The 21141-nt window shown below is 40.8% G+C and overlaps 1 protein-coding gene across 11 annotated transcripts in view; it reads left to right on the forward strand.

Annotated features, from left to right (window-relative positions):
- Window positions 1–21141, forward strand: part of NCKAP5 (NCK associated protein 5) — a 408143-nt gene that overhangs the window by 196623 nt on the left and 190379 nt on the right. For all 11 annotated transcript variants that reach the window (XR_003991395.1, XR_003991396.1, XM_030485815.1 and 8 more), the window contains one exon: window positions 252–315. Coding sequence is in view for 9 of the 11 variants with exons in the window: in XM_030485815.1 (XP_030341675.1) it covers window positions 252–315 (64 nt within the window). In the remaining 2 variants the exon portion in view is untranslated. The remainder of the gene's footprint in view (window positions 1–251; window positions 316–21141) is intronic.

A 21141-nucleotide genomic window follows, 5' to 3' on the forward strand; every position in this document is an offset into this window, starting at 1 on the left:
GAGCTACTTTGTTTTTTGAATGGAGCAAATGATGCTTGGGTCCAGTTGATTTATTGACAGTTCTGTCAAACTGCTGTGAAATGAAACAGTAACAGAGCAGCTAAATATTGCAGAGAAACATGGCGAGGAGAGCAGGGTCTGCCGGGAGGGTTGCCTGAGTGATGTGCAGGAATGCCGCCCCAATGGGGAAGTGGTGCGTTCTCTCTGCCAGTGAAAAATGAACTGCTATTCACGCGCTTTTCTTTCCGTAGGGAGAAGCTGTCTGTGGCTCGACTGCAGCGAGAAGTTGCACGAAGTAAGAGTGAAGGAGCAATGGTAAGCTGAAGTAACTCACTGCTTTGCAATTCTTGTCTTAACTATTTAAGGCCTTAGGTACGTTTTGATTGCTGAAGGTAGTCACCGAAGCAGTAAGGCTGTATTGGACATAATGATGGGTTGCCAGCGATGTATTCATTAATCTGAGGAAACTCAAGGTTCTATCTTGGCTTTCTTGGAAAAGCTGCAGTAGGGAAAAGCTGTTTCCTTTTCCCTACTGCTGCTGCTTACTGGAATTGGAAGCAAGGCAAGCACAGAAAGGCAATTTAAGATCAAAATGTGGTGGTAGATTTAGTCGCCTCTTAAATCTTAGCCAACCACAGAAAAATGGAGGAATACAGGCATGGAAGCTTAAAAAATCCTCTCCATCTGATAAATTTGTAAGTCATGTAATGCTCCTTACAGTCTCATTTTTCATGTAGCAATTTATGAGATTAGGCTTGTGAGCAAAAGTTGAAAAGGCAGATTTTTGGTTAACTGCAAACCTCGATTTATAGAGTGCTTTATCTCTTCAAACCAATTTTTTTTAGGAGCCAACATGTGCTGAGTGTGCTTAATTACTTAATATCTAAGGAACTCTTCCCATCTGTTAAGGAGTTTGTTTGTCCCTGTCTTCAGATAAAATGTCTCAGGTTTCCATGCAATAAAGCAGATGAGTTCACAAACCTTAAAACCGAAACAGTCCCCTTGAACATACTCATGAAACTGCTACTGATTTGAGTGAGTTGCATAGTTGGCTGTCAACAAATCTGGTCCGAAGTTTGTTTGACTTGGGAGGGAGAAGCTGTAGAGGGTCTCTGGGGAGTGGACACTGTTAGCTGTGTGTTGCAAGGTCCTTAAAATCTCACCTGCCTCCAGTGAATGCATTTTATAAGTCATTGTTAGCAATCAATAAAATGGAGTGAGATTTGGAGGGACCTGAGTGACAGGTAGGAGCAATCAGCTCTGAAGCTATTGCTCCCACCATGGCCACAGGTGGCTCCAGCAGAGCTGGGGGTGCCTCACAGGGGGTTCTTGTCGGACAGTGGCCTTTGGGCTCTGCATGCCTTGTAGGGAAGGGGAGGACACGAGCAGCGTGTGCTCAGGCAGGTGTTTCTGGCTTGCCCCGAGCCCCCACTGCATGCCCAGCTAAAGCTGTGGGCATGGGAGAGGGCAAACCTCTCCCATCCAGACACCACCCCAGTGTGCCAGCCCTTGGGTCTGCAGCATGGCTGGGTTGGCCACAGGAAGACTTTGAGGTGGGGCTTAAGGAGTTGGGAAGACTGGCCACTGGGTAATGTGTGTGTATTGAGGCAGAAGGCCTGGAGGAACCGGGAAACAAACTTTTATCAGGCTAAGTTACAAGAGTCTGTGACTGAGATAAAAATCTTGCTGCCTCCAGGAGGAATTTTGATGGAGGAAGAAGGGCAGAGATCAGACATCGGATTTGCAATTGCATTTTAGTTTTCAGTGTAAACAAATTTCAAAATCTGGGAAGAGCTGTTTACTGTCCCTTGGAGGTATAGAAATAATATAATATATTGAGTGTAAAATACACTCAGTGGGATAATCCAGGACTTTATGAAATGAGCAATATTGATTAACCTTCCAGAGCTGGTAAGGCTTTTGGTATATGCACCCTCCTGGAGGTCTCATCTCATGAGAGTCAGACACTTCTCGTACCTTTTCCTGTGCCCCATTAATCCCCTAGCCCTGCTAACCAGAGTGTAATTTTGTATAATTTGTTGAGAGGCTGAGTGTTGTAACCCATTAGGAGCTGACAGGTAGCTCTCCAGGGGTGCAGTCTTCCCCCAAGGTAAATAATAGGTAGTTTTTCCCCTCTCCCCTGTGGGGTAATTTCCACAAGTATCCTGCTACTACAGCCAAGGATAAGTGCACCCGTAGAGACAATTGCTTTGAAGCTGTTGATGTATGGAAACTTCTTTGTGTCTCAGAGCTCAGAACTGGTGATTTTAATATGAAACACAGCAGTCATTAATTAACATTAATGAACTTGCTTGACTGTGAGCAGTTTGAGAGCAGTAAGGGTCCAGGAGCTGGAGTGTTTGAACACAGGGGAGGCCAGGGATGAAGTAACTTCTTAGTCTACATTCTCAGGGTATGCAGCAAGGAGCCTGCAGCGTATTCCATATCCATAGTTTTGGAGCAACTACTTTACAAAGATCCACAGCGAAATGTTGGTGAGGGCAAACAGCCCAGTTTGGCCTTTGTCAAACAGCGAGGCTTCTTCTGTAGAGTGTGCCTGCAGGGTAGCGAACCCCATGTCTGCTCTTTTTGGTGTCCCACTGAGAGCATTTCTCATACCAGGCATGAAGTGGGTCAGAGAGCACAAGGAGTCGTGCTGCCATGCTGCTACTCTGCCTCCCAGCAGCTGTGCAAAGCATCACGCAAGCCTTTTGCAGGGCAGCACCTCATGTAATACCTGCTCTCGTTTCTTGCTTCTGAAATAAAAAAAAGAAGAAAATTATTTGGGTTTTGCAGTCAGAGATAGGTCATGAGGGTAAGAGGTGGCCACGTTATGTCAACCCAGGCTCATTATTAGGGTGTGGGAGCAGGGAGTGGGTGCCTTGTCCCTGCATGTGCTGGCCTGCCACTGGCATGCTGGAGGGACACATGGTGTGGTGAGTTTGCCCTGTTCTTCCTGGTTCCCATTTGACACCTATGTGATAACAGTGTGAGAGAGCCATGGATACTCTTCCCTATTACCTTCCCAGCACAAGTCAAGAGGAGAAGATGCTATTTAGGATTTGCTTCCCTACATGGGGTGTCGTCAGTTAGCATTTGCTGTAACCTGCAACCAACTGTTGCCTTTTTGCAAGTAGTCCTTGGAAGCAATGGGCAGGAAAGGCTCCCAGTGCTCGGGTTTGCCCAGCGTCTCAGGAGCTGCTGCAGCAAGGTAGACATGTACGTAAAATCTATAACAACAAATAAATTTGAAGCATGTGCTGTAGAAATTACTTAAACTGTGGTATCTTTGCTCAAGAAATGGGTTTGTACATCTGTATAAATAACATATGTGAGTGATGGTGAAATGCATGTTTATGAAGAGATGTTTTCCTGAGGAGACCTCAGCTGAGGTTGAAGATCAGGCACTATGTGCTGTGTGCAATACCAGTGTGTCTGCTCCATGGCAGTCCCCGTAGGAAATGAGATTTTTTGGTATGTCCCAGAGTTACCTTTCTCATGTCTGATTTATTATTGGAAGTAGCAAATTACTGGAAGGTACTATAGAAGATAAAATGAAGACTCTTAACTTCAAGGTAAATGTTTATCACCAAGAATACAAATAACCTGTGATATGTTTTTTCCATATGGTTGTGTGGAAGATCTGATACCTCCTATGCAGGATTGAGTGAGTATGAATTTTTAATTACTTGAATTAGGAGAACTGAACAAATCCATGGTGTGAATACCAGATAGTTGCTTAAGTTTCTTTATTTTATGAACCACCTTCAGTAAATATTGATTATCCATTATCAAAATGCGCAATTACTGCCAATCCATGAACATTTCAGCAGCATTGAGCCTAAATTGCCATTTGGCTCTTCCTGTCACTTACAGCTTTTAATTTCTTAATGTGCATGTTCACAGTTTTCTCACTCATGTTTCTTTTGACTCATCAAGGATATTTTACCTTTTTGTAAAGGAAAAGAAGATGATCACTTCTTATGTGTACAGTTCTTACTGCATTTGATGGAGACTGTGAAGGTGTCTGTGGTGACAGAGACTCCGTTATTAAAACGAGCAGCTCTCAGAACAGATCACAGGTTTATTTCAAAACATAGTAAAGACTGAAAACTGCTTTAGTCATCAAAGTATTTTTTTTTTAAAGTCAATTACTTTGGACCTTTATGACACTGAACAAGACTAGGAAAAGTGAAAAGTGTTCATTTTTGTGACATTGTCTTAACAGTGAGCAGTGCCAGATTAGGAAAAATATGAGAGTAGAGGTCTTGTGGCAAGAATAAGTGTTGCGTTAGCAGAAACTAGGTTAAAAGCCTAAAATGAACTGAAAGCATACACACTTATATTATGTGCTAATAATGTGGATTCATTTTATAATACCCAGAAAAAATGTTAAAATTTTTTTTATTATTTTTTTATTTGGTACCTTTATTTACATATATGTTACACAGTTTTGTTTGTACTTCTGCATCCAAGTCCTTTAATTCTACTCTATTTTCCATTAGTTCAGTGGATTGTAACCTACACAAAAGAAATCGTACCACTCTGGCAATTTAGCTGTGAAGGTTAAAGTGAGATGATATTGCCTTTTGTATCTACATGGGTTTTGCTTAGGGTGGGCCCTAGGCTCTGATTTACCATGTGTCCTGCTGCGTCTTTAAGTGATGCAAAGTGATTATCAGGGGCTCTTCCTGGTACCCGTCTATTCCACACCTGCACCCTTTTGTTAAAAACCCACCATGTTAAGTGAATATGAGGTCCCTGCTGAATAGGTTTCCACCCACTGGTAATCCTTCTGCATTAGATTGATTTATGAAGGTATCAGATTCTTTGTTAGAATGTAAACCACTAATTAATTTAAAGCTCTCTGTGGAAAAATTAAAGCCCTGGTTAAGGCTTTCAACAGGCTCAGATGGTGCTAATAATGGAAAAACAAGTTATATTGATGAGTTTTGATGCGATCAGCACAATTCTTGCTTTACAAACAGTTTTTGCTGTAAAACAGTGGAGACTGCAAGTTTTTCAATAAAGAATGGAAGAAGTAAAAAGGAAAGGCAGGACAAAAAATCGCAATATCGGTAAGATAACCTATTAGCACTAGGAACTGAATCACTTCTGCTTGTTACAACTTTCTTAAATGTAATGTGTTTCGATATACGTAACAGCCTCTTACCACTTACCACAGGAAGTGCAAACCAGTCTTTTTTCCACATTGAAACCAAAGTTGTACTGTAATCAGCTTTGAAAAGATCTCTGCCTCTTCTCCTCATCATGTGGTGCCAAACTGGAGCGTTCACATGGAGATGGATATGTTGAAGTGCAGAAAAGGTCTTGATTGAAATCATATCAAAATCAGTCTGACTGTATTACCTGCTTTCCCAAACTCCTGGGTGTTTTGTATATGATTTCAGTTGTTTGCTCTTCCACTCAGATTTAGATTTTTCATGTGGGTGCTAGTTTTTTGGTGGGAAGAAAGAGGTCAGACCCTGTCTTGATGATGCTTTGTTGAGCTGAGTGAAGTGAAGTTGAAAATAGAAATCTAAATCTCCATCTCTTTTCCTGCAGGAAGCTGAAAATGAATGGTTATAACAGCAGCCTATGGTTGTAGGAAACTGTGCTTTTCCCGCACCTCTCCTGGCTCTCAGCACTGCCAGGGCACTCGGTTTCAGGCCGGCATCCTGGCTCTGTGGTCAGCACAACAGCTGATATTAATGCTGCCCCATTAATCAGCTAGCAGGGAGCCCTCTGAAAGGAGCATGGTCAGCATGTTCAGAAACCCAGCTCCTAACATCTGCACTATGTACCTTGTTTTTACGGAGGAGGGGGAATCCCGAGGTTGCTCTTAGGCTGGGGTCTTACAGATGGCAGCACAATGTACTGCCACTAGTGTGGAGGCGCTTTCTGTCACTGTCATGATGAATCTCTGCAATTGCCTCCAGCAGCTGGGAAGGCTGTTGTTGCAGAAGCACCCGGGTCATTCAAAAATGGATGATATTTAGTAATAAATGAAGTGTTAAAGATGAGATACAAAAGGCTAAATTGTCTTTCCCACCTTCTGTCTATGAAAACATCTATCCATGCTTTAATTAGAAAGAAGCAGAGAGAGAGGCAAAGTAACTGTTATAAAATGTCTCTTTGTATATTAAATATCCTAAACCGGAATAGAAGCAACGTGACCCTTGTGCTGCCTTCTCTGTGCAGCTGTGTATTTATACACAGCTAGCAATGCTGTCTGGCTCCTTTTTCTTAGAAACTTTATCATACACCCCTCACAGAAACTCAGTGACATTAGCAGTAGTTGGCGTCAATAATAATTATTGAAATTCTTTACAAGCCTAGCTTAATGCTCCTGGACCTCATCAACTGTTCATACTTCATTAGGCCAAATGTTCTCATTCACAATTTCACAGTTTTATCTTCAGTGGTTTTAAAATAAAGCCTTGTGTCCTGAGTATTTTTTGTTGTTTGCTTCAAATTTTCAAACATGTAGATATTTTCAGGTTTTGTGTTTTAAGGCTTTTATGAACCTGAGAATTCGTTATGACTTGAAATTTCTGACACCTTTCAACAGGCATTTTCCAATGAAAAAAATAAGCCTGTTTGCTCACTCTTTCTGAAACAGAAGTACTGAGAGCCTGATTGCCTTCTGCTCAGAATTGTCTGCTTTTTCAAAGCCTGTGCTACTTTTTCCTGGTTAATTAATTTCAGAGTCCGGTTTATTCGCCAAATTCCACAGTAAATTGTTAAAATCTATTCACTTGCATTCCACTGTTTAAAGCACAGCAGAAACGGTGAGCGGGTGTGGGAAGGTGCTGGAGGCTGGTGGCCGCCCTGGCTCTGGCTTTCCACCAGGAGAGGGAGCTGCAGCCATTGCAAAGAGCACCCGCCTCCCAGCCCTGGGGAAAAACGGACCTCCGGCATGCTGGAAGTGCAGGCCTTTCAGCCTTCACTGGCATTTAGGTTTGTGGAGCTGGAAGACATTAGCCGCAGTATTCTAAATTACACGGGACTTTGAAGGGACTCTTGGTACTTGCCATTGCAGAGGCAGCGATAATCCGTCCTCGGTTTTCGTGTTTACTTGCTCTGCTTGCCAAGGATGTTGTCGTAGGCACCAGCACTTTGAAGACCAGTACTATATTCAAAGGAGCAGAAATAAGTTGTGCCCCTCAGCTGGAACTCACCAAAATGGTCTGTTTCTCCAACAGGCTTCTGCGAGTATTTAATTGACATAAAAATGAGTCAAATAGAATTATGTAAAATCACTGAACATAAAAAATGCATTTATATAAGGTCTGAAGTAAACCAGAGGCAAGCTGTAGAACGTATGTCATATAAACTAAGTTGCCCTAAGTAGAAATTGCCATTTATACATTAGGTGACAAAGGCAGGAGATGTTGGAGTACAGAAGGGGCTTATGCAGCCTCATAGCATCTAGGGGTGTATGTGGTGTCACAGTGGCAGTTGGCTGCAGCATGAAGCAAATCCTGCTTTATGACTAGAAGCAGATGTATCCTGCTCTAGGCAATACCTCGTTGCCTGGTAGGAGTGATGCGCCCATGCACTAACAACAGTGAATTGCAGTCATTTTCATATCAAAGGTTAAGCTCTGCAATCCCCAGCTCCTCCAGGCAATGGCAGGAGTTGACTCGGGGAAGCCACACACTCACTGGATTAATTTTTTTGCAAGGATGACCTGAATATAGCCACGGATCTGCAGACTGAAGAGGCAGGACATTTACAGTCGGGTTTTGTCTCATGCAAGAAAGGGATCTCAGCTAGGACAGAATTAGTCACAATGACTGAGTCTCCAAAGAGGAAGTAAGTTGTGAATGTGTGCACTGGGCCAACAATTTGAATTTTATGCAACTAGAAAGGTAAATTTATACAGATTAATAGTGGTGAAACTGCTGTGATATATGTGGTGGTGCAATTTTTTTCTTGAAGTAGCTAGGGAAATTATCATATTACAAGTAAAAGAAATCACCAGATTTTTGTGGTTTTTTGTTTTGGTTGGTTGGTGTTTTTTTTTGTGGCCAGCTGGACAGGGAGTACAGTCTTCGATTTCTTCATTGCTGTTGTCATCTAAAGGTGAACTTAATTAGCACTCAATGATTTTTATTTTTTTGTGATATGTGGCATTAGTCCCTGCACAACACAAAGGGTTTTTTGCCTGGGTCCGGAAGAACAACCCTTTTCCCCCAGATGGGACAGAAAGGTTACTGGGAGGGAAAGAAAGTTTCCGTGTAAGAAAGGACAAAATTTATATACCAAAAGTATTGCTCAGTTGTGCTGCTTCCATTAAATGCCCGTTTATTTAAATGAATGCAGTGCTCTCAGAGCTTGTACCGTGAAGTCGGTGCTGACCCTTGAAACGAGTCAGCTCAAGCAGAGCATTAGATTGCCTTCTGTTACAGTAAAAGCTCTTGACTGCAACAAGTCTTTGGTCAGCATCAAGCACAGTGAAGCCCTGATCCATAATTGCTCCACACACCGAGGTAGCATGGTAAAGTGCTGTTGTCTTGTCCAGGTCCCTCTGGGCACAGACAAAACCTACATATATGTATATATGTACATATATATATACAGAAAGTAGTTTGTTGGAGGTGAATATAAGAGAGACAGCAGAAACTGTGAAAAAATGTTGGCCATTTGCGATCAATGAACTCTTTGCAGATACACGTGAAAACTAGTTACAGCTTATCTGGGCAAGGTTTTAACTTGTCAGTATTCTTTGTACCATTAAGCTCCATTAGCTTTGCTGTTGTTTTGTCTTGACAGAGCATAATCACCCCTCTCTGCAACTTCAGTTAAAGATTTAAAAGAAATATTAAAACATAGTAAGGTAATAATGTCTTCCTGTACTAAACTTACGTAGCTTTGTATAGATTCGTATAGCTTGAGCTGGCGACTGTGATTCTTCCTTCCTTTCCCTCCCTGTTCCAGTCTCATAAACTTTAATTCAGTTTTTGCTGTGTCAGGAATTTGCTTTTACATACTTTGTATTGAGTCTGTATCTATTGCATTGTGATAAGGCATCTTTTGATATTTTACAGGATCTTTCATAATGAAGATCTCATGACATAGTTTTCCAAGTCTGCAACTGGTGATCAGACTTGCTTGCATGTCCTGCAAGAGGAGACTGTCTAGACTGTGGGAATGACAGTGATGTTTGAACAGTGTTATTTCCATACTGCTTGGCATGATGCACTCTGTAGTTATTCTACAGGAAACTAAAGAAAGTATCAGGCTTGATACAGGACATTACCTGACTGGGAAGTGGCTTTCCTTCATTCTCCAAACTGTGCTGATAAGTTGTGCTTTCTGCACAGTACCCTATTGTGTGACTTTAAATAACCTGGTGCTTAAAACTCCTCTTTGCTATATTCATTAAGGATCTTATTCTTTAACTTTGGTGTCCTATAAATCCTGTTACAACCTTTGACACCTAAATCCTTTATAATCATGGAAAATATTTAATTTATGATATAAATTGCTCATTTATAAAGCAGTCTTTATTCTGACTGCTGTTCATCTGCTTGTCTGTGTAGGTATTGAACTCTATGGGGAAGAGGTGGGGTCTTACTGCATGACTAAATAGTGCTGATTGCTGCTTGGAGCCTGGGGTGCTGATGTGCCATGAATAATTACAGCCCAGCGACTTGGGATGAATACCGAGAGGGGATTTGGCTCCGGGTGCACAGTCCACACAATTGTCATTTTGTAATTACATCTTTACGCTACACATTTGTGATCGGCATCCATGGTGACACTACTTATTTAGAAAATGATTTTTGAGTGTTGAAGAAAAATTATTATCTCCTGGGAACATCCTATTCCTGGTAGTATCTATTAAAAAGTACTCTGCGGCAGTGACTGGCATGGTTTTGCATTTAAGAAACATTTTCCATGGACGTTGCTAGAGGAGTGGGTCAGAATTCCCAGGTTGTTGTTGGAAATCTTGCATTACATATGATTTCCCAATGTCATTGATAATAAACCACCTCAAAAAGGAAAACTTGTGATATAGAAGATACCACAAGGAAATATGTGCATTAAATGAGAAGCTGTAAAATAATTTTACACTAAAACTAGACTTCGAGAGTTGTCAGCTGTGATAGTCTAAAGGCAGGTTTCCAGCAGTCATATCTTCCATCAGTTGCAAGGGCAACCTGTTCCCAAACTGAAATAGGGAGGAGGCAGCGAGGGGAAGCCAGGGTGTGAAGAATGCATGCAGTTTAACACATTTCAAAAGGCAAAACTTTAGAAGTGACATAAGCAGGTTAGCAGAAATATGAAACCCCAGGAAACACGAGTATCAGCTTCTGGAAATGAGTTTAAACCAACAGATACAGGAAGGAGAAACTTTTCTTAGTTTTGCTCTTTTCGGTAGCTACTGACTTACTTGATGATAACAGTTCGTCCCCCTAACCCTACAACAGCTGAAAAGTGGAACTAAACACCCTGATTCCCCTGAACCTAGCTCAGCTTGGCTTTGCTTGCATGGTGCTTCTTTTCAGCACCATTTAGAGAAATTATTTATTATTAAATTTAAGTAATTAATTTAATAAATTAGTCCTGTTTAACCAGTGAAGAAATTAAAAACAGCAGAAAACTTGTTACTTTATTTTATTTTTTTCAAATTCTCCCAGGTACCTGCCTTGCAAACAGTCTGGCCTCTGAAAATCGGGTCAGTTCTTCTGCATGTGTGCATTGTCAGCACTGATAAAGATCTTGCAGTGGCAGCTCTATTAAAAATGTCATTGAAGATGCACCAGCCAACAAAAAATCCACGACATTTCCCTATTGCGTATAGCAGTGTCTGAAGTGCTAAAGGTGTGAATATGAAAAAAGAGGTACATTTGTCAGACAACCAAAGTGACAGGACTCTGGAATACATGCAAGGAACAGCTGAGTAAATAAGGTATCTTTTTTACAGTTACTTACTGACCATTAAATGGACTCTACAAGTGAATACAGAAAAATCATAATAAGATCTGACATGTTCATGAGCAATGCTGTGAAGAGCCTGGGAAAAAGAAACGCTGTATGGAAAGGTAGCTAGCAGCAAAGTAGTGATGCCGGAGGTGTTGAGTGTGTCAGCTGAGAAAAGCAAACAGAAGCGTGTGCGTGAAAACTTAAAACATCAGCATATCCTGGATTTGTGGGGGTGTGGTGGCACTGCATACTGTTCTGAGCCATTTCTCATGACTGGCATGGTTAAGTTCTATTCCACCCATCCTTCCAATTTTTCTTTAGCTTTACATCTATTTAACTTCTTAATATCCTATTTATTAGCAGGAATTACAGATATACTCGTGAGAAGTCCGAAAGTGAAGAAGCCCTAACTCTCCCCAGCATCAGGGCAAAAAACACACGCTACTCCTAGTTTGTGAGTAAATCCCAGAGATCCCTGGAGCAACAAAGTGGAATTCCACTGGCTGATCCATTAAAGCCAAATAAAACTCTTAGAAGAGTAGGGTTTTTTCTAATGCTTATCCTATGTGTATCCTGCTGCGTAACTCCTATCTCACTAATACAGATCCAAGTGGGAAACGCTTCATTCAGCCACATGGCCATTTGTTCTGTGTGCATTCAGTTCTTTAGAAAAGAAACCATTTATATCGCCTAAAGAACATGTTGGTCAGTTACAGGGGAGAAAACCCATTCTCTTTGCATGCAGGCACACAGGCATTGCAGGTAAGCAGGAGTTGTTTAAGATGTCACTGTCTGCCTGCTGGGGGTTACTGTCACCCCAGCAGAGTGGGTGGGGATTATGCCAGCACTCCATCATTGCACAGCCTGCCAGGTTACTTCAAAGCATGGCTGGTCGTGGGTTCAGTTAAGCCCTCTGCCTTGTACCCCATCCTGAGCCTTAAACAATCCTCTGCTAACTTGAAAGGCTTGTGACCTCCAGCTAGTGATCAGGGGTGATCAGGCTGGGGCAGTGACCTCTTCTACCATTGTGGTGGGATCTGGAAGAAAGCTGGTGGCTGGGACCTCCTTCTTACTTGTGCTCTGGGACTGTGTGCCTTCATTGCACACTTTAGAAAGCATAGAAGTAAATACTGCAGATACTGTATTGCTTTATATGAATTCCATAGGTTAAAATCAATACCAGATATAAACAGTGTAGCTTGAGTGACTTATCACCTTTAATTGTCTTTTTACCTGTTCCTTGTCTTCTACCGTTTCTACAGATTGCTGTGTTGCAGGTGGGGCACTATTCCACTGTAGCAAGTCCCCTTAAATGGACAGGCATCAATGTTTCAGAAATCAAAGTCCAGCATGACTACGATCATGGTTTCTTTCTCCCCACTCAGGCTAGACTTCATAGCCCCTTGCAAGTGTGCCAAAAATTACTGTTTTGCAGTAATGTTTACACAATGGCTTATCAAAATATTGTTACCTGCTTAAAAGGAACTTGAATAAATCTTCTGAGTCTGAACTGATCACTGGCTGCCATAGTTCATGGGATTATCTTTTATAGACTCTCCAAACAATGCAGACAAGATCTGGAAACTGCCTGCCTTTTAAAACCCCCTTTGAAAAATCTTTTTTTCATTTTGAAAGTGTATCAGCTATGGGACTACACTGGTTTACAGAGCTTAAGGACTCTCTTCCCTCTTTCCTCTTCAAGTCTTTTCCTAGGCTGCAACTTCATCCAAACTGACAGCAAATATCTGTTGTTCGACTATAAGATAAACCCATGCCATATAAAAAACTAAACGCAATCTCAGCAAGTGCAAATGTGGAAACCACCCTAAATCATATGGCCTGGAGCTCATCCCGTGCACCAGTACAGTATATGATTGTTTTGAAAGTGTTGCTGTAGGTCATAAAGAGTCCAAAGAACATGTAATGCTCTTGAGAGAACTTGAGGCAAATCTGGCCCTCACTGCAAGACTTTCTTTTGATCTGAGAAGGAGTTTCTGATTACTAAATATAGGCAGTGACCCATGGGGAAGAACACTTTCTTGAACCTGGATCCTTTTCTAAATCACCTGGGTTCATTTATTCCTAACCTTTGTTCTGTGAGTGGAGAGTTCAGTCCCATGCCCTATTTATTTAAATAAATTGACTAGAGAGTGACAAGAGACTTGCAGTCCCTCGTCAGTAAAGCATTCAACTCTGTGGATGTAGCTCTTCGAGCCTTAGGTGTACTTGCAGGCTGTAACTGTGTTACTACCTGATGTTTTAGTGTCACTTTTATTTATTCAGAGATGTAGTTTTGTTCTGATGAAATTGCAAAACCTGAGTTGTATTTCTGCGACTGGGAACTTTTGTTTTGCCAGCCAACCTTACCATCTATGGTTCATACATGTTTCATACATGGCCACACTGATATCCCTTTAGGAGGTGTTCAGGAATTGCAAATCTGATAGAAAATTGTAGGTAAATCAAACAGTTGACTCTTTGCTGGCCCACATAGGTTGGCTCCTGCAAGCTGTCGTGTACACACACTCTTCTGTGCTGTTTTATGGTTCAAACACCATTATTATAAATTTTCTTGAATCAAGCAAATGGGAAACAAACTAGCACAGACTGGGGATTTTTGGTTGTTTGCAACTGAATTAATAAAGGCTCGTTGTAAACAAGTTACATTAGTTGTGAAACTTTGTTTCTATTAAGAAAAGATTTTATACTCCTGGTGTAAAAACCGAACATCTTTATGCTTGGTTAGACATCTTAAAATAATGCAAGTCATCTTCAAAAAAAAGAAAAGAAAATGTGTAAGCGAAGGGCTTAGAATTATAATTAGCCATTACAATGTAAGATATTTCAGGGAATTTAATTTTGTTTTACATTATATTAATTACTAATTCCACTGTTTCGCTTTTTGGTATTGACAGAGTTTTTCTCCCCACACTTCTGAATACTAGGTATTCATATGAATTATGTTTGTCTTAATATTGTTTACAAGTTGTTATTTGATCTTGAAAAACATTTCATTATGCTTAATTTAGAGAAATGAGATTTCTTTAATTACTGTCTGTAGAAGCTATTAGAAGCTCAATTACATTTGCAAATTCATTTTTTAAAAGTGTTATCATCTTAAGATTAATAATTTTTAAAAGTCCATGATCTGACTATGTGGGGCTTTCAAATTCACTAAGAGTATTCTTTCTAGACCCCTCCCCTTAGAAGGAAATAGTGTCTATAATGGAAATATTACCTCTGCTAAGAACTGCAGATCAATACAGGTCTTTGAAATTGGGCTATCAGTTGTGAATTTGAATGAATAGCAATTGTTTTATTTGGGAGAGAGGATTATCAAAATATGTATTGCTTGTCTTCAGTCAACATTGAAAATATGTTGACAACATATTTTCATATACATATACACATAAGGGCAACACAGATGTCCTTTAAGGAGCTGAGAGAATGACGGCTGCTGGAGGTGCAGATGTTTCACCTGCATAAAGTATGCATATCACTGTCACAGACTGTGTGTAACCACCGGGTCTATCAGTGTGTCTCCAGGAAAGGCGCTAAGAGGTCCACTTCCTCTTACTTGTTTCTGGAAGACTTTGAGTAATATTTTTTGGTTGTTACTATGTTGTTTTGGTGTTTTTTTAAAGGTATCTCCAAGTTTGCATGCCCTGTCATGGTGTGTTTCGCAGAATTAGTGATCTGTTGGGCAGTAAGAGCTCCCTTTCAGAGGGCAGGCATACACCATAGCTGTTGAAAGCGATGGGAAGGCTGGTGCTAGCTACCTAGCTCTGTGCCGAAAGGGTTTATGAATTATTTAATTAATTTTTCCCCCTGTAAAATAAATGTTGTCGCAACTCCAACTATATATAGAGCACTGCTCATGTAATAGCCTGCCTAATTCAGATTAATCGTAGGCTTGCAATGATAAAGGAGCTTCAGCACAGCAGTTATTCTGTCATACAGATGCAATTAAAACTATATCAGTGCAGTATAAATAATGCTAAATTAAGTTGCTGTCCTTCCACATGGTGGCAATTTTGAGCTAGTGCACAATGAAAGCTAGCATCTTATTTTATTCATAAGGAGTAACTACACCAAGAAAGAGTTTCTAATTTACTTGAATTGCTCTGGAGCGGTGTTATCACCCAAGAATATAAAGTGTGTAAACTACTGTCACTAAAATATTGCTAATAATAATAAACCTTTCCTATTTTGCTATTCATCTCAGAGCCAAGCAAAGCTTGAAGTTTGCATCTGACAGGCACAGGATACATGTGCTAGTCTGATATGAAGCCAAAGAGAGAGATGTATTGGCCTGTGAAAATTTTGTAGTGGAAAATAAATTATTTGCTTAAAAATATTTACGTAAGCTGTTTTCAAGGTAGTTTTAGAAAAGGCTAGTACAAATTAGTTAGTGTCAATTAGATTTTACTTGTTTATTCGGGTAGCCTGTCATTTTGGAAGCAGGATCCTGTTCTAAAAAAACATATTTTTTTCTTACTGGAATGAAAAAGCTAGAAGATACCAGCTTAAAATTAGGATACTGCTTTTAATACTATTTATATCTTGCTGTTGCAGAGCTTTAGCAGGAATAACTTTAGGAAAAATGATTACATCATAAAATAATTGGGGAAAAAAGTAGAGGCCTTATATAAATTAAGGAAATTTCTTCCTTAGCCTCTGTAGTACAAATCTGTATCAGGTGAAAGTGTAATTTTGATTACAAAGCAGCCACACAACTCACCCTTAACTTCCTTATTTTGAAGACATATGGAAATAAAGATACCTCTCCTTCCATGAACCCTCCAAGTGCTTAAGTTATTACTGTTTTTACCTTAATGTTTCTCTGTGCTGTAAATACACCTATAACTTGGTCCCTGGGAAAGCTGCGAATGTTTAATGGTATTTGTCAGTATTGTCAGTATAGCTGGAAACAGTAGCAAGGGACAAAGGCATATTAACTACCACTGTTGGAAAGCTCTGGTTTCAATAGCTGGCTAATTTAATAAAGTGTTGTTACAGTAAAATGATTCAGCTGTAAGCAGCCTGTAAAAGTTGTAATAAGCACAATAAGCAATGCACTTCTTTTTTTTCCCCACTCTTTCGAGTGGTGTTTTTTCATGCTGTCAGAGTCCACCAAAAGGAACTCTGCAATGTTCTACAAAGTTGTTTGTCAGTGCCTTGGTTTATTTTTGCGAGCAGTATTGATTACAGAATGAGAAACATTTGGTTTAACAGCGATCGATGAGGAGCAAACAAAGGACACTCTGAAGTTTGACTCATTTGAATTTGAACAAAAATACAGTACCTGGTGCAATTTATGATGAGATAGAAAATGGTATCTGCTCTCTGTTCTTGTAATCACATTTCTGTCATCTGTGAGTGAAATACGATTAGACTGATAGAGGGCTGTAGTCTCCTGTGTGCTGGTCCCCAGGTTGCACACGGGGAATTTGAAGGGGGAGCTCCTGCCTCGTGTGGTAGCCCTTGGCTTTGCAGCAGGGCAAAGCAGGTCAAGCAGGTCCCTTTGCCTCTGGCGGTGGTCACACCAGAGAGACTTCACCCGCCTTCTGCGTAAGGCAGACAAGGGCAAACCATGTTGGACTCCTTGACCTGTTTTTTTGCAGAACCCAGACACAAGCTCTCACAAAATATCTGTAACATAGAGAACACTTGTACTTCTCTTTAACCAACAGCTTAGGTTGTGGGCAGCTGGGGCTTGGGTGTATTCTGTGGCACTTGAACAAATACCATTTGATCACCATGCATTTTGTTGGGGGAATTAAATATTCATTGCACTGGAAAAAATTAGTTACTTTCTGAAAGTAACCAACTGGAGATGAAGTTGCAAATTCCAGTTTCTATTTAATTAATATTTCGTAATTAATTCTTGAAAATTAGAACTGGTTCACCATCCCTCTCTCATCCCTTATCCCAGGCTCTTCTGTGGCTCCTGCCTGCAGCAGTCTTTCAAAGGTGGCATACAAAGGTGATAAAATAGTGGGTTTGAGTACTTTGAATATGCATATTTATTCATAACAGTATTGGGCATTGACTTGCTTGAGAAACTGATTTTAACATGCTTCTAGTAGTTATTATTTGTTTCCTTAATTCTGTTGTAATTGTTGTCTACTTTGGTGGTGCTGGTGTTGTCTACTTTTGTGGCCAGTTGATTCTCTCTGGCTCATAGGATCTTGTGTTACAGGATAGGTGATGATTCTATTAAATATGAGTTTTACGGCAAGCTATCAGATACATAGTGTCAGAAAATGCATTAAAAATAAACATATAAATAGGTTAGCAATGACTTAATGGTGCTTCAAACAAAAAATTTTGTATTCTTTTCTTCCCATCATTTAAATTCATTGCAAAGTATCTGTTTGAAATCAATATTAATTACACAGAAATTGTGAACCTCTTTAGCAAATGCTTTAAAATAGTTGTTAAAAAAAGTGAAGCTTATTAGCCTGATTTTGAGCAACATTAAGCCTGTGTTACATATTCTCAACTAGACTTTTTTTGCAAAATAGTGCTCCCATGTTAGCATAATTAGTAGTACCATAGTAAAACTCTTCTAATTGATAGTGCACTGGGGAAGCAAAGAACATCTTCAAGAATACAGAAGAATATTATTTCTATTTAAACAGTAGCCCTTTTCACTACTTATAAGGTAACCCTAAAAATGAGATTGCGTTTGTGCCCCCTTTAAGACATTTTTGATATTTGAATTCATTAGTCCAGTTATACCTAGCAGTTCTTAGGAACTGCTTTTCATAAGACTCACAGATAAGCTAAACAGAAAAATGAGGGACCAGTTCCTATGCAGCTGTTGGGCTGGCTCCCTTATGAATAGCAACACCCCATATAGAATGCATGGCATGCCTATACTGAATCCCTTTACTTTTTCACTTGCAGTTATCTATGGTTGAAATCTTCATGCACAGCCACATTTTTGTTTAACATACAGATAACATTATTGATCAAAGGAGTAGTATGATTTTTATGTGAAAGATAAATTAAAAGGCTAAAAATAAAATACTCTGGTGTGGTGGGTTGACTGCCAGGCACCCACCCAGCCGCTCTTTCGCTCCTCCTCCTCAACAGGACCGGGGGAGAAAATAAGATGGAAAAGCTCGTGGGTGAAGATAAAGACAGAGAGATTGCTTACCATTTACCCTTACAGGCAAAACAGATGGCTTAGGGAAGATTAATTTAATTTTTTGCCAATTAAAATAGATTTGGATAATGTAAAAGAAAGACAAATTTAGACCAACACTTTCCAAAGTGTAGTTTGGGGAGTTTGATTTCCCAGCTTCCCCTGCTGTGTGGCACAGGGGGATGGAGATGAGGTCCATGACAGTCCCTTGCTGCTGGACCTTTCTCCTCACAGGTTTCTCCAGCATGGGCTCTCCACAGGCTGCAGTACTTCAGGAGATGTCTCCTGTGGTCCCTCCATGGGCTGCAGGTAAATACCCGCCCCAGTGCTGGGAGCACCTCCTCCCCAGGCCTGGGCGCTCGCTGGGCTGTTTCTCGCACTATTTACCTCACTCCTCAACAAGGAGCTTTGCTCTTCATTACATACATTTCCCAGAGGTGCCACCAGCATCACTGGCAGGCTCAGCTGTGCCCTGCGGTGGGGCCATGGCTCAGCTGGCTGGAACTAGCTGTAACCGGCTGTGTCCAGCACAAGGCAGCCGTGGCTTCTCCTCACAGAGGAGCTCCCAGAGCCCTCCACTGCCAACACATGGTCACAGACACATCTGATCCACTAACATTAAGAAAGATTATTAGGGTGGCACATTGTGGAGGGGCAGTGGAAAATGTTTTTAGGTGGAAAGGAAGGAGGAATGAACTGTCAGTTAAGCAGCTTTAACATGGAGGACACAAGATCATCAGCACTGAGGAGGGGAGAAAAGCAGGACCAGCAAAAAGGGTGGGATGGGACTAGAGGGTTTTGAATACGAAATCTGCTTGTGTTAGTTGAATGCTTGACCCTCGTGGAGAGAAGTCCCTGAGTACCTCTCTGAGAAGGTTCTGTCACGAAGTCGGTCACGTCATTCAGACGAGACATCTCCTGATTTTGTTTGCGATGACAGGTAAAGGAGTGAAACTGCACGTCCCTGACTTGGAAGGCTTGAGTGTCATCCATGTCTAATTTTAAAGTTGACAGGAAAATAGCCCAGAAAGGAAAAAGAGGCAGGCTTTCTGTTCAAAACCTTAAGGTACTACATGTTCACTCTGCATGCTAGGTGTCAAACTGGCCACCAATGACGGGCCTGTTGCACCACGCACTGCCATCTGCCTCCTGTGGCTGCTGCCCGCCACATCCACTTTCATGTTTTGTCACTTCTGTCTTTTCTGTTGGCTGTCACAGTGTCAGGGGTCACTTGAGAGGAGACACTTGCAGTGTGGTAGAAGTGAAAGAACCAGGTGCTAATGTTTGCGACATCCCAAGGGAATTAAAGGAGACATAAATAGTTGAGCACTTCTTAGGAGGCACTCGTCACATGGCTGGTCTGGGTCAGTCCCTAGGCTGAGAGCGCGGCTATTAACGAGTAACTCTGAAAATAAGCATTGTCTCTTGGTCTTTTCAGGGAGTGTTGAGGAGCGGTTCGGATTTTTCTGTCAAATATATGCACTATTTTCAGTCTAGCCATAAATAGTTTTCATGCGTTTTGATCATGAATACCTCAAATTGGATTCCTTCCTTAACTTTGAGAAGACAAGTTAATGTGTGGTACATGTCCCTGACTAGATGAGAAATGAAACATTTTGACACGAACATTTCTACAGCTACACATAAAGGAACTTGTTGAAGTGCAAATGCTGACTCACGAGCATAATGAGCAGCTAGTGAAACTTGATTGCTGAAATGTTCATGAAAAAGTAATTGCAAACAGTATTTGTTCAAGTGTTAAAATATTCCAGTACTTGCATGAAAGTATTGGTGAAATTTGCTAACCCTGTCTTTCATTCTAGTTTGTTCACAGAAAATTTTTGCATATTTGAAAAGTTATCAGAAATTTGACAGGGTGATGTGATGAAAGTCAGGCTATCTGTAGAGGCTGACAAAGGGAAGCAAGAGTGAAGTAAGGGTTATACTTCTAACAGGAGACGGTTATAGCTGTGCTGCAGAAGGCAAGGAGAGGAAGCATGGAAAAATAGTTTCAGCAGAGCTCATGTAGAGAAAGAGCTACAATTAAAGAGGAATTGGCAAGTGGGAACTTCATTGGAAGATGGCAGTGATTTTTCTGGTGTTAAAACATACTGATGTGTTTCACATACTTTCTTTTTTTATTTAACCTTTTCTTCGCATGGCATGCTAATAGTCTCTCTTTCCAGTAAGCTTATGTTCACTGTAAAACCTTGAACTGTTTCTGGCTAGTTCATGTCCTCACACACACCTTTATTTTGCACAGGAATAAAGTGGGGTTAGCACAGAGGAGCTTATAAAGGGGGTTATGACAATGCAGAATTTCTGGAGAATTCAAGGGTATGTTATCTGCTCCCAGGAGACAAAAAAAAAACCCCAAACAACCCAAAACCTCTCTGTTTAATCCTGCCCTTTATGTACGTTAGGCTCACTTCTCTCTTCTGACACTCCATTATGGCTGTTCTGGGTTTGAATAAAAATGTAGTTCTCTTCTCTTGCAGATAAGATCACTACTGCTGGAAGCTACTTTCTGTGTGTAGTATACATGAGTGTTTTGTGTCCTGGAGTCTGAAAACTGAGTGTGGGTGGTCTCTTACTGCTTTCCCCCCACCCTGTATTTAATGTCTGTGATCTGGCTGAAAGCAGATCTTCTTTCTGCCTGCAAGAAATGGCAGAAGTGCCTCAAGCTTGCCAATAATTTCGTGTGAGAAGCACAAAAATGAAGGTGTTATTGCTATGCATCTATCTTGTGGGCAGTCTTCTCTCCCTTCATACAGGAAATTTTTCATTGCTGGGAAGAAAACCCAGAATTTCAGGGCCATAGGTTAAGTGCTTTTGTTTCTGGTCTCATAGTCTTGTGACTTGTTCATTGTTTATCCCTTAACCTGAAAGGAACGTAGCTTTTGTACAGCAGCAGTATGTGCTCGTATAACTTAATACTGTGTCGTAGTGCTTGCTTATGAGGTGGAACTGGACATTTAATTCCAGAAATTCCTAATGTTTAGACATTTCATTCCTGTAATGCTATTGTTCTTGTAATGTGAATCTGTTTATGG

This window comes from Strigops habroptila, chromosome 5, assembly GCF_004027225.2.
Source record: "Strigops habroptila isolate Jane chromosome 5, bStrHab1.2.pri, whole genome shotgun sequence".
NCBI lineage: Eukaryota > Metazoa > Chordata > Aves > Psittaciformes > Psittacidae > Strigops > Strigops habroptila.